General features: G+C 35.6%; 3 protein-coding genes across 7 annotated transcripts in view; 1 reads left to right on the top strand and 2 right to left on the bottom strand.

Annotated features, from left to right (window-relative positions):
- Positions 1-17,908, bottom strand: part of LOC135124352 (uncharacterized) — a 32,380-nt gene extending 14,472 nt beyond the window's left edge. Inside the window, exons 1-3 of the mRNA XM_064049356.1 lie at positions 17,639-17,908; positions 17,320-17,470; positions 601-756 (exon numbers count right to left, since the gene is read on the bottom strand). Of these exons, the coding sequence (XP_063905426.1) occupies positions 601-756; positions 17,320-17,470; positions 17,639-17,797 (466 nt within the window). The 5' untranslated portion in view covers positions 17,798-17,908. The remainder of the gene's footprint in view (positions 1-600; positions 757-17,319; positions 17,471-17,638) is intronic.
- LOC135124349 (piwi-like protein Siwi) lies at positions 671-25,423 on the top strand. 4 transcript variants are annotated; one of them, XM_064049352.1, is made up of 9 exons: positions 671-758; positions 18,851-19,188; positions 19,238-19,363; positions 19,411-19,653; positions 19,704-19,858; positions 19,914-20,231; positions 20,293-20,759; positions 24,025-24,825; positions 24,876-25,423. In XM_064049352.1, exons 2-9 carry the CDS (start codon positions 18,855-18,857, stop codon positions 25,138-25,140), a joined length of 2,709 nt encoding a protein of 902 aa, XP_063905422.1. In that variant the 5' UTR covers positions 671-758; positions 18,851-18,854; the 3' UTR covers positions 25,141-25,423. The 4 variants fall into 4 exon arrangements, with proteins under 4 accessions (XP_063905422.1, XP_063905423.1, XP_063905424.1 ...); XM_064049353.1 differs by lacking the exon at positions 671-758 and adding an exon at positions 17,990-18,082 and having other exon boundaries at positions 18,854-19,188; XM_064049354.1 differs by lacking the exon at positions 671-758 and adding an exon at positions 18,012-18,078.
- On the bottom strand, positions 25,346-27,333 carry LOC135124357 (uncharacterized protein). Of its 2 annotated transcripts, none has more exons than XM_064049375.1 (7): positions 27,243-27,333; positions 26,920-27,189; positions 26,144-26,870; positions 25,984-26,097; positions 25,737-25,931; positions 25,557-25,691; positions 25,346-25,510 (listed from the first exon to the last, which is right to left on the bottom strand). In XM_064049375.1, exons 3-7 carry the CDS (start codon positions 26,447-26,449, stop codon positions 25,433-25,435), a joined length of 828 nt encoding a protein of 275 aa, XP_063905445.1. In that variant the 5' UTR covers positions 26,450-26,870; positions 26,920-27,189; positions 27,243-27,333; the 3' UTR covers positions 25,346-25,432. The 2 variants fall into 2 exon arrangements, with proteins under 2 accessions (XP_063905445.1, XP_063905444.1); XM_064049374.1 differs by having other exon boundaries at positions 26,920-27,195; positions 27,243-27,332.
- Between the last annotated feature and the right edge of the window lies 1 nt (position 27,334).

Here is a 27,334-nt window from a genome sequence, read left to right on the forward strand (position 1 = left end):
TTATGCAGAAAAGCATAATAAATGAAAGAATTTCGTCAGAAGATTTCTAAACTTGTTTTAGAGTCGATTGTGTCGCAGTTTTATTTTATTACAAATAGTTTATTTTCAAGACAATTAATTGTTGGTAAACAAACGAAAACTAAGAGTACATTTACAAAACGCTAAAACTGCTGTTAAATTTTTAATACATTTAACTATCATGTGACCGACTCTCCGCCAATCAGCTGTCGCCAAACGCTTCATTAAATTGGTCACAAGTAATTATTTTTTTTTAATACTTAATGACTAATACAAAATTAAAATTCAAATCAGTAAAATGTTTGTAGTATTGATGAAACACACTGATATGATAAATTTCATTTTTCATAGGGATCTTTGCATTACGAAATCGGTTGCCAACCAAATTAACGGTATATATTTTTTCGAATGACAGCTTTAAACCATAAATCCCTAATTAAATCAAAGTTAATCTAGTTATCTAGTTATCTAGTTGCTCTTCTGAAGGCCGCGGTTTCCATGGTTACAAAAGACAACATCCCTGCCTACGCTCGAGTTGTGGTTTTGTTACAAAAATGCTGAAATAACATTCAAATTTCAAACCTGAAAGAAGTCCCGCCGGAGCAAACAGCCAATAATCCTTGTTCGCGGTCATCCCCATCCACATAAACAACAATCCAGCGCAAGTTAAACACGTTCCAACAACAGAAATCAGTCGAGGTGAAGTGGCGGAAGAAGTGAGTGTTCGGACGCAAGAATCTGTAAGTAAACATGTCATTGTTAATTGTGAATTTCCTAAATTAATTACCATTGATACTCTTGTGATAACATTACTATTTAATCATAATTTGAACTCATTTACTGCAGTGTAGCAAAATTGGAGTGATTGCGTTATCGTATTATAACAAACTTAACAGAAGCAATCTTTATATAAAACAAACACAACACATTTAAGTAGAAGAATTCCATTTCTTGGAGTGTTAATGCGAAAAGACACGTGGATGTGCAACCGGTGCATTGTTCCATTTTGTGCTGCCTGTTGCATTCCAGTGCATCGGAATTGCGAAATCACACTACATTACTGAATTAGATTTGCTTGATCACCACATTGTGTGGAATCGATTTTAGTAAAAGTATTAAAATGTATTAATACGTTAGTGTGATACTTGCGAATTTTCTTTTACTCAGTCCAGTGCTGTAGCGATTTAGAATGAAGTAGATAAAAATCGTTATTTTAAAACGAGCATGTACCTTAATGACCCTAAACCACATTCCAGGCCAAAAATTACGATTATTTGGAAATATAGGTAATACATTCGAAAACTTGTGGAAACTTTCCAAACAAATTTAGGGAATTTATCAGTAACTTTTTGAATGACTGTCGCGCCTGCGCAAGACAGTTGTTTTAAATTTCCTTTTTCTTTGGCCCTGTGTAGGTTTTAATTAATTAATTACGATTAGTAGTAAGATAAGAAAATATACAAAGTTAAGATTAAATTTATTAACTTTGGGTCAGGTTTGTTATTTAATGCAGCATTGCTTGATGGGATTCTTTATTTTTTGAGTTGACGTCATCGATTTTTTTAAGGGAACGAACATTGTTAGGGAATTGATCCATGACATATCAAATTGTAAACAAGCCCGTGGTCTAATTTCTATGATTAAGTTTAAAATTTAATTATAAAAGTTGTTTTGATAACCTTTTCGCTATAAATAGATTAAACAACACACTGCACACTATGTAACCATGGGTTAACATTGAAAATTTTCTCTAGGGTGTTAATAAATGATTTGTATTAATCTGACTTTCTGCAAAATTAATAATTTGTCAATTAGTTGTCAAACGTTGGGTTAAACTTTAACCTTTTTTACTTCCCGAGCGTAAGCAAAGGAAGTATTGTAATCGAGTCCGTCGGCCGACTCTCTACTTTTACGTTTTCTCGATCTTTCATGACCCCTAGAAGACGAAGAAATAGGTCTCCCATTTCCGTCTGTCTGTCCGTCTGTCCGTCCGTCTGTCCGTCTGTTGTCACGGATTTTTATTAGACAGATAATCTCCGAAAGTACTCGACCGATTGTTGTGAAATTTTGTACTTATATTAAGAATATCATGTAGATGGTAAAACGCTAATCAAAATTTGTTGAATCATCCCCACCACTAAAGCGATGACGTCACTTCAAAATTGTACATAGTAAATGGGTTTTCAATTGTATAAAATAACATAGTCCTACACATGTAGTTTACAACTCTGAATCGACTTTTCACCCGAAACGTCCAGATTTTTGGAAAAAAAATCAAAATTATAAAACATTTTGAAATTTAATTTTTAATCTGCTAACCAGAATGCTTTGAAATGTTGCAGATGTTTTAAGGCTATAAAGAGCATCATAAATCTTTAGTCAAAAAATATTTGCTTATCCCCTCCAAAAACTTGATGACGTCAGCTCAAAAGTTTGTGGAATAAATCATATCTAAAATGTACAAAATATGATGAGTCTGTACTTGTGAACTATCACTCCATTAATATTTTTTGGATTTGCATATACAGGGTGACTCAAAAAAATTAATGAATGCGTAAATATATTTTATTGATTTAATCAGGAACTACAAAACCGAATGCTCTGAAATCTTGCAGATGTTTTAAGGTCATAAAGAGCATAATAAATGTTTAGTCAAAATATATTTGCTTATCCCCTCCAAAAACTTGATGACGTCAGCTCGAAAGTTTGCCGAATAAATCATATCTAAAATGTACAAAATATGATGAGCCTGTACTTGTCATTTATCACTCCATTCATATTTTTTGGATTTGCATATACAGAGTGACTCAAAAAAATTAATGAATGCGTAAATTTATTTTATTGATTTAATCAGGAACTACAAAACCGAATGCTTTGAAATCTTGCAGATGTTTTAAGGTTATAAAGAGCATAATAAATTTTTAGTCAAAATATATTTGGTTATCTTCTACAAAAAACTGATGACGTCAGCTCAAAAGTTTTCCGAATAAATCGTATCTAAAATGTACAAAATATGATGAGTCTGTACTTGTGATTTATCATTCCATTCATATTTTTGGATTTGCATATGCAGGGTGACTCAAAAAAATTAATGAAGGCGTGAATTTATTTTATCGATTTAATCAGGAATTACAAAACCGAATGCTTTGAAATCTTGGGAATATTTTAAAGTTATTATAAGCATGGTAAACTTTTGTTCAAAATGTATTTGTTCATCCCTCCTAAAAAAATTGATGACGTCACCCTTAAATTTTGCTGAATAAATCCTATCTAAAATGCAAAAAATATGATGAGTTTGTACTTGTGATTTATCATTCCATTCATATTTTTTAGATTTTCTTAAGAGGTGGTTCAAAAAAATTAATGAAGTCAATTTATTGTATTGATTAAATTAAAGGCAACACTTATTATTAGTATTACACCCCAACCAACCCAATTTGGTAGACACAAAATTGTTAAAGGAAAAACTAAGGGTAGCACGCTTATTTACATCGACTTTAACATTACAGACCTGCATTTGTTTTATGCGTTCACTTGATTCCGCGAATGTGAAATAGACATGTTTATAATCAACCAATTGTGAATTTCACCGTCAAGAATTAAAATAAAACCCAATGTTTTATATAATAAGCGGAAGTCGAAGCAATAAAACCGACGGTCGTTTTGTTTACAGTTTCTGTGTTTGGCTCTCACGTATGCTGTTACGCCTGTCATCTTAAATTAACAATGTTTATACATACACGATTTTCAGTTGCCTCTGATACGTAGGTATACGTGAGTAAATTGTTTCGTTATTTTATTGATTATTACAAATCAATATTCAAACGACCCAATTCATTTTCCCGAAAATTTGAGAATATAATAATTTTATTCTTAGTATTACACTACATCTATCCCAACTGATATACGTGTCCTTGCAAAAATGTTGATGACGTCATCGCAATTTTTTTTTAAATTCCCACTACAAAAATGTAATGAGAAAAAAAACACAATAGGCATGCAGTCGTCAAGTTTCCGACAGCGAGGGAAGTACTGTCTAAACTCTTTAGACCAATTTTTCTCTAATAAATCACAAAAGTTGCGGAAGAATGTTGACTCTTGAAGACAAATTTATTCTCGGTATGGCCAATAGATTTATGGAGAATGGCAATATTCAATTTCTGTCGTCAAAAAACTGTATTTTTCGAAAGCTGAATTTTTGTTTGTCGAGTCGTGTTTACAGTCCTCTAGATATAGATCATTTATTTAACCGTTTATGCCTATCTAATCATCCTACTAACAATATAATAACTTCACTTCAAAATTGTACACAGTAAATGCACTTTAAATTTTATAAAAAACATACCCTTACGTGTAGTTTATGAATCCGTGTTACCGAATACTCTAAAATTTTACAAACGTTTTAAGGTTGTCATAAGCATGGTAGATCTTTAATCAAAATGGATGACGTCTCAAAACATTTTGCTGAAAATTCTATAAATTTGGACTAATTTTTTAAATAAAACCTGAATGTGCTCGCTGCGCTCGCCTTCTAAAAGCTCTTTCTTTAGAATATAGTTTCAGAGATATTCAAAAAAGTGTTAGCGAAATTGTTTGGGATCATTTATAATGATAATTTTGCAGATTTCCGGAAACTCACCCTTAGAATACGAGCGCAGTGAGCACATTAGGGTCTTCTCATCATTAGTAATCACAATTGTTTTCGAAGTACACTTTTTTGTACTTGATTAATACATTTTTTGTTTAGCTTCCCAGGGACGACAGTGAATTATTTTAAATAACACCTACACATGCTCGCTGCGCTCTCATTCTAAGCGATCTCTTTTTGCATTTTAGTCTCATGTAAAATAATCATAAATGATATATTACTGAAATTATATTATTAAAAAGAAATGAATACGGCTCCTAATGCAATGGAAGAAGCGTCATTTTTTAAATAAACGATATTTTCTGCAAAATTTGAATACAGTATAACTTCCATAATTCGAACCCACGATTATCCGAACATCCAGTAATCCGAAGAGACGATAGTTGAAGTCGATATCTCTTTAATCCGAACAAAAACTCTGCAATCCGAACTGACCTTGAAAACAAGCACCTACTTGCAAAAATGACGCGTATTGAATTTTTTGAAATTTCTAAAAATTGTGATATTTCAATGCCCTGAATTAATTAACTAATTCTGGAAAAAAGGTTGAAGTCTTATCTTAGCAAGTACTAGCCCCCCGCCCACCCACCCTTTATTTTCTTAGAAGATTGGGTCATCTGCCAAAATCAGCCTTATCTTGACAAGTAGCTAGCCCCGCCCACCCACCCTTATTGTCTTAGAGGATATGTCATTTGCAAAAAATCAGTCGCATACTTGCCAAGATAAGACTGATTTTGGCAGATGACCTACTCTTCTAAGAAAATAAAGGGTGGGTGGGCGGGGCTAGTACCTTATCTTAGAAGAGTAGTTTTTAAGTTTTTTTAATTTTAGCAAGTACTAGCCCCACCGACCCAGCCTTTATTTTCTTAGAAGAATAAGTCATCTGCCAAAATCAGTCTCATCTTGACAAGAACTAGCCCCACCCACCCACCCTTTATTTTCTTAGAAGATTGGGTCATCTGCCAAAATCAGCCTTATCTTGACAAGTAGCTAGCCCCGCCCACCCACCCTTATTTTCTTAGAGGGTATGTTATTTGCAAAAAATCAGTCGCATACTTGCCAAGATAAGACTGATTTTGGCAGATGATCTATTCTTTATTTTCTTAGAAGAGTAGGTCATTGACCAAACTGAATCTTATTTGCTGCAAAATTGCCGAACATTATCAAATGAAATATTCGAAAGTTGAAAAATCTAAAAAATAAAAAAAATGAAAACTGGAATTTCAAATTCGATTTAATGAGATTTGTTTTTTTTCAATTTTTCGGTATTTCCGTTTTTGATTTTCCGATTAAACAGTTATACAATTTTCCGATTTCTCATTTATCCAATTTGTCAATTTGTCATTTTTTGATTTTTAAGTTTTTTAAATTTTAGCAAGTACTAGCCCCACCGACCAAGCCTTTATTTTCTTAGAAGAATAAGTCGTCTGCCAAAGTCAGTCTCATCTTGACAAGAACTAGCCCCGCCCACCCACCTACCCTTTATTTTCTTAGAAGAGTGGGTCATCTGCCAAAATCAGCCTTATCTTGTCAAGGTGCTAGCCCCGCCCACCCACCCTTATTTTCTTAGAGGATATGTCATTTGCAAAAAATCAGTCGCATACTTGCCAAGATAAAACTGATTTTGGCAGATGATCTCTTCTCTTTATTTTCTTAGAAGAGTAGGTCATTGACCAAAATGAGTCTTATTTGCTGCAAAATTGCCAAACATTATCAAATGAAATATTCGAAAGTTGAAAAATCTAAAAAATAAAAAAAAAATTAAAACTGGAATTTCAGATTCGATTTTATGAGATTTGTTTTTTTTTTTTCAATTTTTCGATATTTCAGTTTTTGATTTTCCGATTAAACAGTTGTACAATTTTCCGATTTCTCATTTATCCAATTTTTCAATTTGTCATTTTTTGATTTTTAATTTTTTTTATTTTTAACAAGTACTAGTCCCCCGCCCACTTTCCCTTATTTTCTGAGAGGATGTTATTTGCCAAAATCACTCTCATCTTGACAAGTACTAGCCCCGCCCACCCACCCTTTTTTTTCTTAGAAGAGTGGGTCATCTGCCAAAATCAGTCTTATCTTGAGAAGTACTAGCCCCGCCCACCCACCCTTTATTTTCTTAGAGGATATGTCATTTACAAAAATCAGTCTCATACTTGCCAGATAAGAGTGATTTTGGCACATGACCTACTCTTCTAAGAAAATAAGGGTGGGTGGGTGGGGCTAGTACTTGTCAAGATAAGACTGATTTTGGCAAATGACCCACTCTTCTAAGAAAATAAAGGGTGGGTGGGCGGTAGGCTAGTACTTGCTAAGATAAGACTGATTTTGGCAGATGACCTACTCTTCTAAGAAAATAAAGGGTGGGTGGGCGGAGCTAGTACCTTTCTTAGAAGAGTAGTTTTTAAGTTTTTTTAATTTTAGCAAGTACTAGCCCCACCGACCCAGCCTTTATTTTCTTTGAAGAATAAGTCATCTGCCAAAAGCAGTCTCATCTTGAAAAGAACTAGCCCCGCCCACCCACCCTTTATTTTCTTAGAAGATTTGGTCATCTGCCAAAATCAGCCTTATCTTGACAAGTAGCTAGCCCTGCCCACCCACCCTTATTTTCTTACAGGATATGTCATTTGCAAAAAATCAGTCGCATACTTCCCAAGATACGACTGATTTTGGCAGATCTATTCTTTATTTTCTTACGGGCCAATTTCAAGTTGGTTTGCAATTAATTGCAAGCGCCGTTGCTATGGTGATCTCGTAGAACTCTTAATACAAACCATTATATTTTTGCGAGGTTACCATAGCAACGCAGCTTGCAATTAATTGCAAACCAACTTGAAATTGGCCCGTTAGATGAGTAGGTCATTGACCAAAATGAGTCTTATTTGTTGCAAAATTGCCAAACATTATCAAATGAAATATTCGAAAGTTGACAAATCTAAAAAATAAAAAAAAATTAAAACTGGAATTTCAAATTCGATTTTATGAGATTTTGTACAATTTTCCGATTTCTCATTTATCCAATTTTTCAATTCGTCATTTTTTGATTTTTAAGTTTTTAAAATTTTAGCAAGTACTAGCCTCACCGACCCAGCCTTTATTTTCTTAGAAGAATAAGTCATCTGCCAAAATCAGTCTCATCTTAACAAGAACTAGCGCCCGCCCACCCACCCTTTATTTTCTTAGAAGATTGGGTCATCTGCCAAATTCAGCCTTATCTTGACATCTTAGAGGATATGTCATTTGCAAAAAATCAGTCTGATACTTGCCAAGATAAGATTAATTTTGGCAGATGACCTACTCTTCTAAGAAAATGGTGGGTGGGCGGGGCTAGTACTTTTCCTTAGAAGAGTAGGTCATTTGTCAAAATGAGTTTTATTTTGGCAAATACTAGCCTGGCCCATTTGCCTTTTATTTTCTCAGAGGGTAGGTTATATGGCTACTACCGTAGTGTAAAATTTCATTTTTAAAAAAATTGTCTGAAAATTCTGAAACAATTCAGAGATATATATCCCGACGTGCTGATTCCAAAAATATAGCATGTTTATGGTAACGGAGTAATATTTTCGCAAAATTCCGTATGAAATTCGATTTTTTTTAAATTTATGAAAATTGCCATATTTCAATGGACGATTCTGGAAAAACGGTGTAAGTTATCGAAGATATGAAGTCAGAAGTGACTTCTGCGGCCCAAAATCTACATGGAAGCATTTAGTTAAATTTCAAAAATCGTCGAGAATGGGTCGAAATTTGCATAAGAGAGGTAATACGAAAACAATCGGAAATTTGATTTTTGAAAAGTCATCTAAAAATTCTGATTAAATTCATGGTAATAGATCTCGACGTGCTGATTCCAAAAATATAACGTGCTCATGGTCACGGAGTAATATTTTTTCGAATGTATCTATTATCCATTGTTGGTTAAGAATACTTTATTTATGTTTAATATAATTCGGTAAAATTTTGATGAGATGGCGTCATAAATTTTTTGGGTGTGAATGAATAGAGATATTCAAGCAAAAATTCTAACAATGAAAATATAACTGTGAAATACACAAATCTGTACATGGTAGCATACGTTTTATTATGAGTAGTGCCAACCAGTGGCGTAACTACCGGTGTTCCACGTGTTCGGCGGAACACGGGCCCGCTGCTTCAAGGGGCCCGGTCCGGTCACACGAACATTTTTTTATTAGATTTTTTTTATATTATTGCCCAAATTAGATTCTGAAATAAAAAATTTGAAAATGTGCGGTAATCCCAGGATGGATGGTCGATTGGTATTTACGAATTTTTTGCTGCAAAGGGCGGCATCTCAATATCATAGACTCAATAAACTCGGTCGAAAATGCAGCAGCATCTGTTTGTAATAAACCTGTCGCAGTGTCGCAATCCCATTGTAGCAAATCTAACACCCCATGTAGTAAATTACCAATCTATATCCGACAAAAGTATGACTAGGTAATTTATGATGCAAGACAACAAAATACTTAAATTTTGTCCTCAGTTCTACAGTGAAACTTCATGCTGTAATAAAACGTGAAAAAAAAATCAGTTTCAGTTGTGTTTTATGAAAATTTTCGTATTTTCAAAACTATTTTAATTTTGTTCTTGTGGTGCTTTTTTGGAATAATAAAATATATCTGACGTATGTTACAACTAATTTTTTAAGTAGAAAAAAAACTGGACTGGGAAATTATTACAGAATGACCTACCTGTACTAGTGTCACTGAAATTATCACAGCATGTTTCACTTTTCTTACAATACCTCTTTCGGTGGTTTCAGCGGAAAGATCTTTTTCGAAATTAAAAATGACTAAAAATTTTTTAAGAAACAATGAGCCAATGCAGATTACCTTCATTGAATCTCTCAAATGGAAATCAAATTGCTAGAAGTTTAGATGTGTCAAATTTTGTATCAACTTGTGCCCATTGAAAAGCAAGAAGAAAACAATTTTGAGATTAAAAAAAAAATGGGCATTTTATCTATACTTCTATAATTACTTATATTATAAAGTTGAAGAGTTTGTTTGGTTGAACGCGCCAATCTCAGAAACTACTGGTTTGAATTCAAAAAATCTTTTTGTGTTGGAAAGTCCGTTTATCGAGGAAGGTTATAGGCTATATAACATCACCCTATGATTAATAGGAGCGGAGCAGCAATGAAAAATATCGGAAAAACGGGAAAATTATTCTTCCTTTGACAGCTTCCGTTGCTTACGCTGCTTATTAAACGGTTAAAGTTACATAAAAATCATGTATGATGGAATTGTTCCCTTCTAAAAGTTCTAAAAAAAGTCCGCGACAGCATAGGTCAATCTTTTAAGGTCGACTCAGTATAACCTTTTTTATGGTAATGAATTTTTTTCTAAAATAGTTTAATATAAAATTCTGGTGTCACAGTGTTTGTAACCAATCTCCTCCGATTTTTATTAAATTTTTTGTGTATGTTCGGTAGGTCTAGTAAACTATTTTTTAAACCCCTAAGTGATAAGGGTGACCCACCAAACTTTTTTTATTTTTTAGACAACATTTTTTATTTTTATTTTTTTAAGATTTGACATCAATCAACAAACACATATAACCCTAAATTTTGACGCTTCTACCACCAACCCCCATTTTTTAATAACGATATGAGTATCTTTGCTTTCATCCTCAGATGCGCAATAGGGTTGCAAGATGGCCATTGAATACAAATAATCATTGTCGTACGATAAATTTTTATGTATTTATTTTAATTTAATTTTTTATTTAACTATGTACCAAAATATTCACTAGAAATGCCAAAACAACGTTTGCCGGGTCGGCTAGTTTCTAATATTGTATATATTTTAATTATGTGTCTTCAGGTAATTATTGTATTTTATTTTTTTAATTCAATGTTTCAGGTAGAATGATTTTAATAAAACGTTAGCCCTAATTGCAATCTACTCATTCTTTATTCATTATACTCGTATTTTTAAATATTTTTATTTCGCTGTTCATTAGGGGCCCCACAGTGTTGTAGAACACAGGGCCGCAGTTTGATTGCTACGCTACTGGTGCCAACGTAATGTTATAAAACACTAACTTAATATCAGCTGCAAAAGCTGACTTAATAGGCATAAAAACGACGTCATAAATGAGATGAGTTTCAACATTGAAAACAGCTAAAATTTATGCAAATTTAGCAATCGCTGCTCTTATCAGTTGGGACCGGAGCTAAAGCGAGGGATTAAGGCACTCCAGGTATACTAGTGTAACAATATATGACCTTGGACTGGAATTTATGTCCACCTGTTTTTTTTCACAACTTGGTGGTCTGTGTAGTCTCATGATTTATCTCAATTCACTTTAATTATTGCCGTTTCTTCAGTTTAATTTGTGATGTATTAGCTGTTTAGACGGTTGGTTAAAAGATAAAAAACCTAAGAATTGTGTGGGTGTTTCCTTCCTGTTTTCAACAATTTATTGATTATGGGCAAGGGGGACATTGTGTAGCGATGACCCACACTTGCTAAAACTGAAGTTCCACCAGCTTATCTTTTTTCATTAGTGTAATTCTTATGGGATGACTTTTTTTAAATTAAAAAAAAAATCATTTAGGTAGTTAATCAGTGCAGGCAACCGCCAATACAGAAATTAAAATTACCAGTCAAAATCCAACGAACTTGCCTGGTTGCAACCAACGAGGAGAGGGGGCAACCTGGCAACAAGGGTGGGAGTTTGAGGGTTGAAAATTTGGCATTGAAAGCCACCGGCTTCATTTGATACTTTCCCTTCAGTCAGTGAATACTTTGTTAGACTTGTGTTTCCAAAAGTGTGACTGTGAAATAGTTCTGGTAAGCATTTTTGCACGTCGTTCGCTTTTGAACTCTTCCTTAATTTATAAAAAAAACGTGTCGGTACCGTTTGCTACTCGGCAGATTTTTTGTAGCCGCAGTACCGCAGACACAACACGTGGTTACATCACCGTGTTCGGCGCCTTGAAAACAAAATGATCAAAGCATGCTCCGAATACCCTCTAGCCTATTTAAATCTCGAACCCGTCATTCTCGTTTTCTTGTCTTTGTTTTGTCGGTGGGTTGTGTGTCGTGAGAAATCGTAACTCAACACGCATCCGGTCAACACATTTTTTCCGTGAAGATCACGCCGAAGTTTTTATTGCATTTTCCAAAGTCTGAGAAAATGCCGATAACGGTCAACGCGTTTAATATTGGGTACTTCAGGCAGCCTTCACCCATTTTAAAATTCGGTGGCGGCTTGCTGCACACAAAGGTTGGCGCTCAGTAAGTCTGGAGGGCCGAAACGAAGGTCGAACGCTTTCACGTGTGGCCCGAAGGTACAAAGTTTGCAAAAGAGGGTTCTTATCGGAAATAGAATTCCACAAGTATTTTATCTTTTGAGACGGTATTCAACAGTTGTCTGGTTTATGCCGACGTTTGTTTATGCAGGTGTTCATTTCATCTTTTCGTTTTTTTGTTAAGCAAGTAGATAAGTTACTGTAGATTTTTTAGTAAACGGGGTTTAAAACTCATGTTCAACTATGGAAAAATAATCAGTTTCGACTATTTTTGTAATTACATTTGGGTCTAGTGAAAATTGGTCAGCTTGACTAGCTAATGACTTTGGTGGGATTTATAAACTTGCTGTTGCTATTCACGCTGACGTTGCTTTTAGAGCTGAAAATGTCATTTATAAACTCCCTTGTCAAGTTGCTGTCGATGGTAACTTTGGTGTTCAACTTTTGCCGTATTTAAATGGGTTGTAGACGAAAAGTGGCGGATTTAAGTTGATTACCACAAAAATTTACCATGTTTTAAGTTTCTTGTTGTCGAAATAAGTACACATATTAAGAAAAAAAAGGCAAAATATAGGCCCGCCCACCCACCCGATCGCAATTGTGATGATTTTTTTATTCGTCGTGAGCCAAGAAGGCGATTCTTAACTGCAAAATCCTTATTTCTCCACGAGAAATTAAGATGTTTTTGAGTATCGTGTTGTTCAAAGAATACAGTGTAACCTCGATAATCCGAATTAATTGGGGAAAAAATTCCCAAAAATATGAAAAGGAAATGAAAAATAACTTCATACATTGGTAAAAACAAACTTAAAGAAACTTTAATTTTATTAAACAAAAATAAGCAACAATGGATAATCAATATGTATATTCCAAAAAATATTACTCCGTGACATTAAAATTAACGCTATATTTTTGAAATTAGCACGTCAAGATCTATAACCCTGAATTTTTTGAGAATTTTTAGACGATTTTTTTCAAAAATGAAATTTTTCACCATGTATACAGGGTGTCTCTTTTATTTGATACAACCCCTGTAACTTTTTTATTTTTAAGAAAAACCTATAGTTCTTTGAGCAAATTGTATTATTTTAAAGGAACTATGTGATGGGAACCTCACATTTTTATTATAACTTCCGGTAGAACCCGAAATGACGTTAATTTTATTTTTTTTTATGGAACACTAGGTATATTTCTCCATAAATGGAAAGATTGATTTTTTGTAAAAAGTCATAAGCAACTAATATTCTAAAATCATACTTAAAAAGTTATTCAATTAAATAGACGAAATATTCATATTTGTTAATGACAATCTAGTAGCTTGAAAAATTGACACTCACGTCATTTATTCACATAAGTGATCTTTTAAAATGATACAAAATTGCTCAAAGAGCTATATGTTTATCTTTAGAAATAAAAGAAATTTAGGGGTTGTATCAAATTAAAGAAACACGTGGTATACAGCGTGGTATTGAAAGGTACGTACAAAAGAAAATCGGCAATTGGTTTCGAAGTATGGGTGCTAAAATTAAAAAAAAGTTCAGGTAAAAGTGTTCTCCGTTTAGAGATAAAAATTAGTAAAATTTATGCCCAAATTCGTTGTACGCCTCTGATAGCAACAAAAGGGCCTCTTGTTTATTTTTATTTTTGTTACAGTTGCTAGGATTTACAAAAATAAATTAATTTTACCTATTTATCTTCAGTAGCGTCTAAAAAGGTTGGATAAGGGTTAATGTTCCCCTTATTATTTTAATAACACAAAATAAGTTTTTCAGACTTCTTAGACTTCGCGAAGAACTGTCAATTTTGTTGTACGTACCTTTCAATAACACCCTGTATGCAGATTTAGACCCATTTTCGACGATTTTCGAAATTTAACTAAATATATTTTCTTGTATATGTATTCCAGAATCACACATTGAAATGTCGCAATTTTTAAAAATTTCAAAAAATTCAAATGTCACCGAATTTTTGGAAAATATTGCTGGGTGACCCTAAAACGCTATATTTTTGGAATCATATCCCTGAATAGAATATTTAGGGCCGGTTTATAGAACAGCGAGTTAAATATTTAATCCTCGATTAGTTTAACAGAGAATTAAAATGTGGAATATGAGCTCGTGATTGGTTAAAATATGCGCGTTGCCTCGCAACGAACCTCAGTTAAAAGTTAATCGCGAATTAACTTTAACTTCGCTTTCTATAAATCGGGTCTTAGACTTTTTCAAAAATGAAATTTTTCACCCTTATGCAAATTTCTACCCATTTTCGACGATTTTCGAAATTTAACTAAATACATTTATAAAATATTGCGTCATTTTTGCATGTCGGTGCACATTTGCAAGTTCAGTTCGGATTGCAGAGTTTTTGTTCGGATTAAAGAGACTTCGACTTCAACTAGCCTCTGTTCGGATTACTGGATGTTCGGATGATCGTGGGTTCGAATTATAGAGGTTATACTGTACTATGTACATTAAGAACAAAAATAAAGCCAAAGATTAGGCCCATCCATACCCGTCCCAATCTCAGTGTGAATTTCGAATTTTTTGAAAATTTATAAATTATATATTTCATTTAGCGATTCTGGAACAGCGGACATGTTTTAAGTTTCTTGATGCCGAAATAAGTCTACAAATATTAAGAAAAAAAAATGGCAAAATATAGCCCCGCCCACCCGCCCTATCCCGATTGTGATGAGAATAACTGCAAATACCTTAGTTCTTTACGAGTAATTAAAAGCCAAAGATTAAGCCCCACCCACACCTGCCCTGATCTAAATAGTAATGAATTTTTAGTGTCAGGTCGAGGGGCGGGGCTTAATTGCAAGATCCATATTTGTCTTTGTTTTACCATTTTAAACGTATTTTAAGTTTCTAACAAAAAAAACATCCAAATTGAGATAGGGTACGTGGGCGGGCTTTGTATTTTCGCTTTTTTCTTTAATATACGTAGTATTCTTTGAACACCCCGATACTCAAAAACATGATTTTAATTCCTTGTAAAGAAGTAAGTATTTTGCAGTTAAGCTCCGCCCCTTTCGTTCACTGCGAATAAAAAAATCATCACAATAGAGACAGGGAGGGTGGGCGGGCTTACGTTTTGCCTTTTTGTTTTAATATGTGTAGACTTCTTTCACAACAAGAAACTTAAAACATATTTAAAATGTATAATTTGTATAAGGAAACATCGATTTTTGCAATTAGGCTCCGCTCCATAATTGCAAAATCCATTTTTCCTTGGAAAAAATGTACCATTTTAAACTTGTTTTAAGTTTGTTGTTGTGAAAAGATGGCTATGTATATAAAGAAAAAAAGGCAAAATATAAGCCCCGCCCTGTCTCAATTCTGATTATTTTTTTATTCGTCGTAACCCGAGGGGCGGAGCTTAATTGTAAAATATTTATTTTTCTACGAAAAATTACCATATGAAATATATTCTTAAGTAATCGTGTTATACATACAAAGAAAACTAAATGTATAACAGTATAACCTCGATAATCCGAATTAATTGGGGAAAAGGTGTGTTTTGATCAGCGATTTTTTCGGATCAGTGAATTTCTAAAAATCTGAAAGGGAATTGAATAACCACTTCATACATTACTCACGACAAACTCCAAGAAATAAACCTTAATTTTATTAAACAAAAATAACCATTAAACCATACCACGTTATATTTTTGAAATCAGCACGTCGAGACCTATACCCCAGAATTTTTTGGGATTTTTAGATGACTTTTTCAAAAATGAAATGAAAAAATTTTGTGCAAATTTCGACCCATTTTCGACGATTTTCTAAATTTAGCTAAATACATTTTCTTTTAGATTTCTGCAACCGTTTTTCCATTGTCGTCCACTGAAATACCGCAGTTTTGAAAAATTTTGAAAAATTCTCATTTCACACCGAATTTTCCGAAAGTATTGCTCCGTTACCATAAACACGCTATATTTTTTGAATCAACGCGTCGGGATCTGTATCCCTGAATTTTTTCAGAATTTTTCACTGTAAATTTCTACCCATTTTCAACGGTTTTCGAACTTTCACCTAAATACATTTCTTGTAAATTTCGGACCACAAAAGTCACTTCCGGTCTCATGTCTCCAAAAACTCCAACCGTTTTTCTAGAAACGTCCATTGAAATATCGCAATTTTTCAAAATCTCAAAAGATTCAATACAACGCGTGCAGATCTTGCGTCATTTTTGCATGTCGGTGCATGTTTGCAAGTTCAGTTCGGATTGCGAAGTTTTTGTTCGGATAATCGTGGGTTCGGATTATAGAGGTCATACTGTAGTTAAAAAAGAAAACCAAATGAGAAGCTCCACCCATCCGTCTCGATCTCAATCGTGATGAATTTTTCATTCGTTGTCGGACCGAGGGGCGGAGCGTAATTACAAAATCGATATTTTAAAATTTACCATTTTAAACATGTTTTAAGTTTCTTGTTGTGAAGATGACTACACATATTAAGAAAAAAAAAGGCGAAATGTAAGCCTCGTCCACTTGCCCTATCAGCCTATCACAATTGTGAAGATTTGTTTATTCGTCGTGAACCAAGGGGGCGGAGCTAATCAAAATTTTGCTGATCATCCCCACCAACAATTTGATGACGTCATTTCAATGAACCATATTTTAACATGATTTTAATGTTACACAAAAATATATTTTTCTTGCATTTGTAATACGCTGTGACTAGTATTATCCTTGTTGATGACGTCATCATAAATCTTGTTGGTCACATTAGGAAGGAGTCACCCCATTTTCTCGAATATGTGAAGAATGATAAAATAAGAATTGAAATATTGAAAACTTTTTGTTCGATTGTTATTTTATTAACAAATTTTAGTCCATTTACATCACTGTTTTGTTTGTTTGTTTGTTGGTTTTTTTTTTTTTTAATGTATACATATATAAAGGTTATCAGAAAATAAACACTTTATAATTTTTCAAAGAAGCGGAATTTGTTGGACTGTACTGCAGGGGTGAGAAAAGTTCTGTCGAAGTAATCTTAGACCAATTTTTTTTCACTAAAAATGGACGACTAAATCAAAGCAGAACCATACTTGTTTTCTAGAAACGCGTATTTGAATATGAAAATTATCTTATTTTTGATAAGACTTAAGACTTTTATAAACTTTGAGGGAGATTGCTGAATAATTTAAGTACACGAACACTCCACCCAACCTAAAAATTTATCTGACAAGATGCCAAAAGAACTGACGTTCAGAAACTGCCATTTTGCTTGTGTTTCATTCTAAGAAAGCAAGTTAATAAAACGGATTCTGACGTGTTTTGTTGAACATTTGATGTTTAGATACCTCAAAAAGCACTGTTGACATTACGCACTATTTACCGTTCGTTTTACGCCACATTTTTCTAACTTACCGAAAAATAATCTAGAGATGGCAAAAAACAACGGAACATAGAGAATGCTGTCATCCCAGAGCACGATATTTTTGTCATCGCCTGTACCTTTCTCCAACTTAGTGAATGCCAGAAATATCCCGAAGTTCACTATTAGACAAGGAAGGAGGGCCTGAAAAAAGTCTCCAATTATCATGGTATTATTTATTCGATCGCACCAATACGCGATGATTCAGATTCTTATCTATTATCTTGTCTATGGAAAAATATAATCCTCCATGTAATTTACGCCACACCTGCTTGCATGTTGAATTTATGGCGAAATATCATCTTTACTCACCTGAAAGAAGAGGGTGGCTATGAAGACTATCCAGCCAAACCCTCCATCAGGTACACTAGGTCCTAGTTCTGGTTGTGTAGAAACCACATCATCAATAGACAAAACATGTAGATTTTCTCTTCGATTATCACCACGTCGGTTTTCATCGTTGTTGTTCATTGTTTATAGATAAATGACAAACATTGACATATCACTGAAAAAGACAGATTTGGGTTGGTGTGAACAGGTGCATCACGACACAAAAGGGTATCTATATCACTTTTAGAACAATCTTATGACCAAGTTTGTTATCTTATCGGTTATAATGCGTGCATTATGTATAGATAAGCTGTATGTTTTAGGAGTAAACAAATGGAATTATTGTGTTAATAATAGTTCGGTTTTCTGGTACTTCCTGGAAGTGACATACAGAACTTTTTTCCTTTACTTGCATGTAAAAGGTTGGTTAATTTGATTTTCTTTCATTTTCGGAGTGGAAGGTCTAATTCGGGTGACGGAAAATATATCTTTAAGTTAATTATTTGAAATCCACTTGTACCTTGACCCAATTTAAAAAATCAAGGATGTACGTTATAGGCAGTATATATCTGATAAATAAAGTTGAATTTTGTAAACGGGACAGCTTTAATTAAACAATTCGGTGACGAATTTTGTCTAAAACATAATTGAAATTCTGTGTATGGATGTATGACGTCATATGAATATTATAAACAATTCGTCACTAAAAAGTTGCTAGTTTTTTTCAAAAATTGTCTGTAACAAGCATGCTTCAGGGGCAGGGGAAGTTCTCCCTAAATAACTTTAACTTGTGAATAACGACTAATTCTTTGGCGGAGTCAAATTAATAACAACAATAGCTTTAGTAATTGTGTAATAATTTTTGATAAAATCAGAATCCACCCGTTTCCCATTTCAAACTTCGCGCCTCCACACATCCAATCATTCGGCAACCTTCGGCAACTTTCGCCCGACGCCGCCATCCGCCATTATTGTTTTGCACGCAAACAAGTCAAAACCAGTACGCCTCACAACAACACCAGCGGGAGCTTCCCAGGTTAATTTCCCGATTATAATTCGCCCCATCGACATTTTCCCACCCTCCACGCAACCACCATTTTTCCCTCCCAAAAAAAAAACACCTGCGCCACATTCAAATTTGAATCCACTCAACAACAAAATGGCGATGTTGTGAAACTTTTTTCGTGTTTGCAGAAGAATGGAACCGCGTGGTAGAGGACGGGCCTACGGCCGGGCGCGTGGACAGGCCGGCGGCGCCCCGCAGCAGCAGCACCAACGACCGGGCCCCCCGCAACCCAGGCCTCAGCAGCCGCGGCCGCAGCAACCACCGGGCGATCACGGCGCACGTGGTCCTTCGCAAGCCGGCGCACGTGGTCCTCCGCAAGGCGCGTGGGGCGTGCGCCCCCCGCAGCCTGCGGTCGCTGCATGGCCCCGACCCCAGATGGGGGGCCCCTCGCATCAGCAGCCACCGCAGCCCGCAGCCGGCCGCGGCGGTAGACAAGGGGAAGCAGAAGGAGCCATTCCTCGAAAAGGTAAGCTGTTTTCTTGGTAAAAAGTCGCGGGTTGATTTGGTGTTTGTAGTCGTTGGAGAGGGAGAAGGCGCCGGGAATAACGACGGTCGTGGCGGCAGCAGCGTCCGGGGACGTGTGACGAACCGCAGAGAAATTCTCTACACCAGGCCGGACACAGTCACCGACAACAAAAAAGGTAGTTTTGAGTTTTGGTTGCGCTTGGTTGGTAATTTTTTTGTTTAGGAACGAGCGGAAACTCGATCAATTTATTGTCGAATTATTTCCCGCTTCTTCAGAAGGGTACGTGGTGCTTGTACCAATATAGAGTTGATATGGCGCCAGATATTGATCACACCGGAAAGAGAAAAGGTTTGGTGCGAGAAGCTACAAGGGAATTGTTAAGAGGGGGCTACATATTTGACGGGACCGTTTTGTACACCCCACAAAGAATACACAACGACTCCGTGGAGCTTTTCGCCAATGACGGTATTTCTTTTTATTTGTTTAGTGTTTCCGTACTTATTTAAACTGTACAGGTCAAGAAAACATACGAATTACGATTAGATTGGTGGGTGACTTGGCGCGTGGTGATATTCATTACCTCCAAGTGTTCAACATCATCATCCGAAAGTGTTTGGCTTTGATGGGTTTGCAGTTGATAGGGCGCAATTATTTTATGCCCGATGCTAAGGTAATATTCAAATCAGAGTAGTTAATCATGACACTAAATAACCACGTTATTGTAGATTGTACTCTCTGAACACAAAATCCAACTGTGGCCAGGGTACTTCACGTCGATGAGACAGCACGAATCCGACATCCTCTTGAATGTGGATCTCCAATTTAAGCACATGCGCACTGACAACGTGTACGACTTACTGTTGGAGTGCCAAGGTCCCAATGCCCGTCGGGAGTTCACCAGTAGAATCATCGGTGGTGTAGTTCTCACCTATTACAACAATAAAACGTACAAAATCGACGATGTCGATTTTCAGTCCACACCCGCTAGCACATTCAAGATGAAGGACGGTACAGAAATAACCTACAAAGATTATTTCGACAGGGTATTTACAATACATAGAAAACGCCCAAACGCTTTTCTATTTTTCGTTTTTTCTTTTTTAGAAATACAGCGTCCAGATCCGCGTAAGAGATCAGCCGTTGTTGGTTTCTCGCAGTAAACCGAGAGAAATCAGAGCCGGGATGGCCGAAACTATATATTTGGTTCCTGAACTTTGCCAGATGACTGGCCTGACTGACAAACAGCGAGAGAATTTCAATTTGATGAAGACTCTCTCGAATCACACGCGCATCGGCGTGGAATCGCGTATTAGGAAGCTGCTCGATTTTTCGAGAAAGATACACAGTAAGCCCGAGGTCGTGCAGGAGATCCGTAGGTGGGACCTCAACATCGGCGAAAACCTCGTCAGGTTCCAGGGAAGGGTTTTGTCTCCGGAAGGTTTGGTCGGCGGAGGAGACAGCCGCTATTCGGGCGGAAGTCAAGCCGATTGGACCAGGGAATTGAGGTCTAAACCGATGCTGCATTCCCCGAAAATGGAGCGTCTGGCGGTTCTGTGCCCGTCCAAGTTCAAGTAAGTTTGGGGTTATTGCATTTTTTTTGAGTGGTTTTTGAACTCGGCGACGCGTCGTCAAGAAATAGAAGTTTCATAGCGAGCATTAAAGTTGTTTCTGGATGGATATTATCGCGGAAAAATTATTTAACTATAAGTTCTCTAGAATCTTGCAAAAAAGACTCCCCGCAACAAGACAGACCAAATTCTTTCAAAATCAAAACACAAGGATACTTAAGGTTTACATATTAAAAAAATTGGTCGAAACTCAGTTTTTTGAGCCACCTGTTTAAGCATTTAAAAAATATGGAATTAATGATAAATCGCACGTACCAACTCATTGTATTTTGCACATTTTGGGTAGAATTTATTCGGCATCAATTTTTGGCGGAATAAACATATTTTGATTAAAAAGTTACCATACCTACAACAACTTCAAAACGTCTGCAAGAGTTCAAAGTATTCAGTTTTGCAATTGTTGATTTAATCAATAAAATTAATTCAGTAATAGATTTTTTTGAGACACCCTGTATAAGCAAATCTAAAAAATATTAATGCGGTGATTAATCACAATTATCGACTCATCATATTTTGCACATTTAAGATAGGACGTGTTCAGCAAAATTTTGAAGTGACGTCATCAATTTTTTAAGGGGGATGGGCAAATACATTTTGTTCAAAAATTTATCATACTTATGATAATTTGACAATATCTGCAAAATTTCAAAGCATTCGGTTTTGCAGTTCCTTATTAAATAAATAAAATAAATTCACGCATTCATTAATTTTTTCGAGTCACTATAAGCAAATCCAAAAAATATGAATGGAATGAAATTTAGGAAAAAATGAAACGGAATTCCCATCCACCCATTCTGGCATTTTTTTCTTCTGAAATAAGAAATAAATCTTATAGCGAATAGCACAACAACAAAAAATACGGTTGGTGCTTTTTTTCACTTTTTTGACAGCTTAGGTTCTCTTGGTTACCATTCTCACTCTACAGAACATATGATTTAACCCCGCCCACCCACCCTGCCTCCATTTCGGTGATATTTTATCTGCTCTGAATGAAAGGTGCATCTTATACTGATTTGAAATAAAATTTGTTGTTACAAAGAGAAGAGGGCGGGTGGGCGGGCCTAGTTCTTGCTAAAATAAGACTGATTTTGGCAAACCCCCCTATATGACATATTTTTCAAGAAAATATAGGTGTTTATTTGAAAAACACTGTACATAAATTGTTTAATTTGTTACACGTGCATTAATAATAATACCATTTATTGTAACCAACAGACACTAAGTCCAATTACAGGATACAATATGAAACAAACCACTTTCTTACATATAATTAGGAAACAAAAAATTAAATTAAGTAAAAATTTTTAATTTAAATTAAAGAGTTTCTTGCATTCCCTAGCATTTGCCTTAATGCAAGGTGACTTAAAAATTGTGTGTCAAATTGCAAATCTTCCATTTTTCAAAATGCCGGAACTGAAAACAAATATCTAGAAAATGGTTAATCGACGATTTAACTGGCGTTTTTTTTTCTGAAATATGAAATAAATTTTACAGCAAATAAGTAGTACAACAAAAAAAATACGATTGGTGCCTTTTTTCACTTTTTACAGCTTCGGTTCTATTAGTTTCCACTCTATATTCTCTAAAAAAATAGAAGTGTTTCATTTGAAAAACACCCTGTATACATAAATTGTTTAATTTGTTACACGTGCATGAGCAAGATTAAAAAATTGTGTAAATAATTGCAATCCTCCATTTTTCAAAATGCCGGAACTGAAAACATATCTAGAAAACTGCTAATAAAAAAGTGTTTGTTTTTATTCCTATGATGCTCAAATCATTGGTAATATAGACATACGACAAATATTTTTAAATAATTTTTACATGCATCTGACAGAAGGGCATCAATCGATTGTATAATAACGACAAGAATTTGTATTGGTCGGGAATAAGGAAATTTGTAGGAAATTTTCTACAAAAGTGTGACAAATAACGATTTAAATATTCAAAACCAAACATTCAACAGAGAAAAATGTGTTCACACGTTTTAAGTGAATTAAAAAAACACAACATCCAGATGAAGTAAGAAAATTAAATTTAAAACGTAGGAAAAAGTTAAACATAGTAATTCCCACCCACCCATTCTCTTATTTTTTCTTCTGAAATAAGAAATAAATCTTGTAGCAAATAGTACAACAAAAAAAAAAGATTGGTGGTTTTTTTTTTACTTTTTTTACATCCTAGGTTCTATTAGTTCCCACTCCCACTACAGAGGAACATATAATTTACCTCGCCCACCCACCCACCCCTCCTCCCATTTCGGTGATAAATTTCATCTGCTCTGAATAAAAGGTGCACCTTATACTGACTAGAAATAAAATTTGTCGTTACAATGAGAAGAGGGCGGGTGGGCGGGCCTAGATTTTGGGAAATCCTTAAATGACATCCTTCAAAAAAGTGTTTCATGTGAAAAACACTCTGTATACATAAATTGCTTCATTTGTTACACGTACAGTAAGAGAAGTCGTCACTCAAAACGTAGCGACTGGGTGACTAAAAATTGTGTGCAAAATTGCAAACCTCCATTTTTCAAAATGGCGAAACTAAAAACATACCTAGAAAACCGTTTATCAAAAAAAAAAAAAATTTTTTTTTCGTATGATATTCAAATTATCGGTAATCTAGAGATACGACAAATATTTTTAAATAATTTTTACGTTCTTCCGACAGGAGGGCATCCAGGCATAAAATCAATGTATAATGACGTCAAGAAATATTTTTACCCAATACAATTCTGGCATTGTTTTCTTCTGAAATAAGAAAATAATAGTACAACAAACAAAATTACGAATGCCGTTTTTGTTTTTCACTTTTTTTATAGCCTAGGTCTTCTTAGTTCCCACTTCTTTACAAAGGAACATATAATTAAACCCGCCCACCCACCCTGTCTCCGTTTCGGTGATGAATTTTATCTGCTCTGAATGAAAGGTACATCTTATACTGACTAGAAATAAAATTTGTCGTTACAAAGAGAAGAGGGCGGGTGGGCGGGCCTAGTCTTTGCTAAATAAAGACTGATTTTGGCAAATCCTTAAATGTCATTCTCTCAAAAAAATTTATGAAAAACAGCCTGTATACATAAATTGTTTAATTTGTTATACGTGCATTAAGTCTGCCTACAGACTCGCTTACAATACTTCCATCGCTTACGTTCGGGAAAGAAAAAAGCGTAACAATTATAACCCCATTATTTTCCGATTTCTTGCAGGAACCCAGCCCAGGACTTCCTCCAGCTCCTGGCCAAAGCCGCCGGCGGCATGCGCTGGTCGATCGGAAGTCCAAAGATCTTCGAAATTCCGGACGAACGCGCAGGCAGTTACGTCGATAAGGCCGAAGAGATCATCAATAAGTCCCAACCGACCCTAATCTTGACCGTTCTGCCGAACAATTCGAACGATAGGTACGGCGCAGTCAAGAAGAAGTGCTACGTCGACAGAGGTGTGCCTACCCAGATGTTCGTTGCGCGAAACTTCACGAACAAGGGCCTAATGAGCATCGCCACGAAGGTGGCCATTCAGATGAACTGCAAAATCGGGGGCGCGCCCTGGTCGGTAATGATCCCGTTGACCCACCTGATGGTTGTGGGATACGACGTCTGCCGCGACACTGCCAATAAGAAGAAGAGTTTTTCGGGGATGGTGGCGTCCCTCGACCGCCAGATGACGCGGTATTACAGTATTACTTCCGAGCATAAAATGGAAGAAGAGTTGAGTGACAATTTCGCGACCTTCATGGTTATGGCGTGCCATAAGTTCAAACAAGTTCAGGGGGTTTATCCTGATCGTATTTTGATATATAGAGACGGCGTGGGTGCCGGGCAGCTTCCTTACGTTTTGAACCATGAAGTGGACAATATCAAGCGGAAGCTCAAACAAGATATTTATAAGAACACCGAGTTGAAGATGGCGTTTATTGTAGTTTCCAAGAGAATCAACACCAGGATTTTCACAGAGAAGGATAACCCGCCACCAGGCACAGTCGTCGACGATGTTATCACCCTTCCTGAGAGGTACTTAACAATTAATTTTATGTTCACGAATATATTTTTTTTAATTGCAGATATGACTTCTACATCGTTTCCCAGTGCGTCCGACAGGGAACGGTCGCCCCTACTAATTACAACGTCATTGAAGATACGCTTGGACTGAGTCCGGACCGGATGCAGATGCTGACTTACAAATTGACTCACATGTACTACAATTGGAGTGGTACCGTACGAGTCCCCGCCCCTTGCCAGTATGCTCACAAGTTGGCTTTCATGGTGTCGCAACACCTACATCGTCCGGCTCACCGTGACCTCGAAGACATTCTGTATTACCTATAATTTTTAAAGTTAAGTTGTGATGTTGAGGTTACACCAGATACCTCCGAATTTCGAGTTACTTTTCTTTTTCTTTTGTTTTCATTTAGTTGTAAGAGATAAAATCAATTCCGACGAATGATTGATTTCGTCATCTATGAGATTTTTCGTTTCGGATTTTATTGAAGTGAATATTATTACCATTGATTTCTGTTAGAATAGAAGTTCGTTATGTTCTCAATGATGAGAATTTACTCTAGACGTTTTGTTATATTTTTATATAACGTATAAAAAGTTTTATATTAAAGTAAGTGTTTTATTCTATTTTCCAGTCAAGCAGTTTGAAGAATTCGGACTCCGCGAGTTCTAGGACTTTGCAGGATTCGACGTGGGCCTGAAAGATACCACTGATTTATGCGTAATTGTTTCAGGAGTTATACCTTTTGTCTTTTGAGGTTATCAATCAACTGGATTTGTTTTTTGTAGCCTTGGAGTAATTCGTTCTTGTGTTTCTGGATTTGTTTGACAGTGGTGTTCAGGTCCTTCAGGTTTTTCCGGTATTCGTCTTTGGATTCCTGAAAAACTAATTTTAAAAAACGTTTTTTATTTATTCAGATTACTTTTTCTTCCTGTCGCAAGTTTTTCAGTGAAATTTTCTGTTTCTCGACGTCTTGCAGGGCTCGTTTTAACCGACTTTCAGAAGCACTGAGCTCGCTGCAAGTGTTTTTCAGCTCAGTTTTCAATTGTTCAAGTTCTTTTTTCAAAGAGATGTTCTCACTTTCTTTTAACTGTAGTCGTGAATTGGAAGCTATAATCTGAGCACAATTATGGTCAGCCAGTAGGCATAATTAACCAACCCCAAGTTACCTGTTTTTCCAGTTTTGTGCTGGTGTTTTTTTCGACGTTGTATTGCAAAAACCACTTCTCTTTTTCTTCAGATAACGTCTGGTGGCTCTTCTGGATCTTCTTCAGTTCTTCATTCTACACAAAAACAGGTTTATTTTGAATTTGTTACCACAGTACAAACCTTATTTTTCAGTTCATTTTGAGTTTTTTCCAAATCTTCCATGAGTGCCTTAATTTTCGATTTGTAAAAGTGTAGCATGCCTTTTGTCCCCATTTCGTCTACACTCTTGGGCAAATTCAAATCTTTTGCTTCAAGTCGACGCATTTCAGGTTTGAAGTCTCGAAGCTGTAAATCTTGCATCTTTTTCATGTCGTCTACTTTTTGCAGCAGTTCTTTTGTTTTAAGCTCTAGAAGCTTATTTTCTTTTCGAAATTCTTCCTCTTTTTTCAGAAAATCTTGCTCCATTTCGTGGTTTGAATGACTCATTGATAGTCAACTATCACCATGGTGATACCTAATGGGCGCGCAAGTACAGCAACATCAAAATAAATTGAACCATTACATATAACACGACTTTATTATGATTATCACAAAAATTATACTTAATACACAGCAATAAGTAATATCAAACTCACAAGAATAATATAAATTTTGATAAAACACAAAACTAATTCTGAACTTCAATAATATATTCGATGTAATAGTCACATGACGTACTTGGGCTCAAATCAGCTTTATTTGGTTCCGTGGTTAGAACTTTAACCACTACAATCAATTTATCTGAACTGAAGTAGTCAATTCTGTTTGAAAACGTTAACTTCTGGCCCATTCCAATCCGGCGAGGATCTGCATTATATTTAATAACTTCGTCTAAAAACGACCGACTTACTTGAAAATACCGACGCACCTACAACAACTTCCTAAATACTGATAACAAGGCAGCAAAACTTACGTACTCTGTATAACTGGTCATCTTCAGAATTAATGAGCAGTTGCTCTCGTATTAAAAATTGCCCAAACGAATGCAAATCTTGCACTCGTATTATTCGTCTAGCTGTAAGACTTTCATGGTTTGGGGTAGCACTCCTAACTTCGAACATGACTTGCCTATATTCTTCAGTATACATAGACACGTCACTTTGATTCCCTTGGTAGAGCACCCAAGTATTGGGGGCGAACTGCCGCACAATATCCATCATCTCGGATTCAAAATGTGACTTTTTACACTAAAACTGGTATTTCGTAACACACTGTGAACGACGGAGTATTGAGTACTTACGGTTTTGTAAAGATAATCGTAGCTAGGGACTTCCCCTACTGCGTTGCGTGTGCCAAGTTAGGGATTTTTCGTTTACGTGTCGCCACCAGCTG

Source organism: Zophobas morio, unplaced genomic scaffold (assembly GCF_036711695.1).
Source record: "Zophobas morio isolate AGI-343-1 ecotype UQ-CSIRO unplaced genomic scaffold, CSIRO_AGI_Zmor_V1 ptg000007l, whole genome shotgun sequence".
NCBI classification, from domain to species: domain Eukaryota; kingdom Metazoa; phylum Arthropoda; class Insecta; order Coleoptera; family Tenebrionidae; genus Zophobas; species Zophobas morio.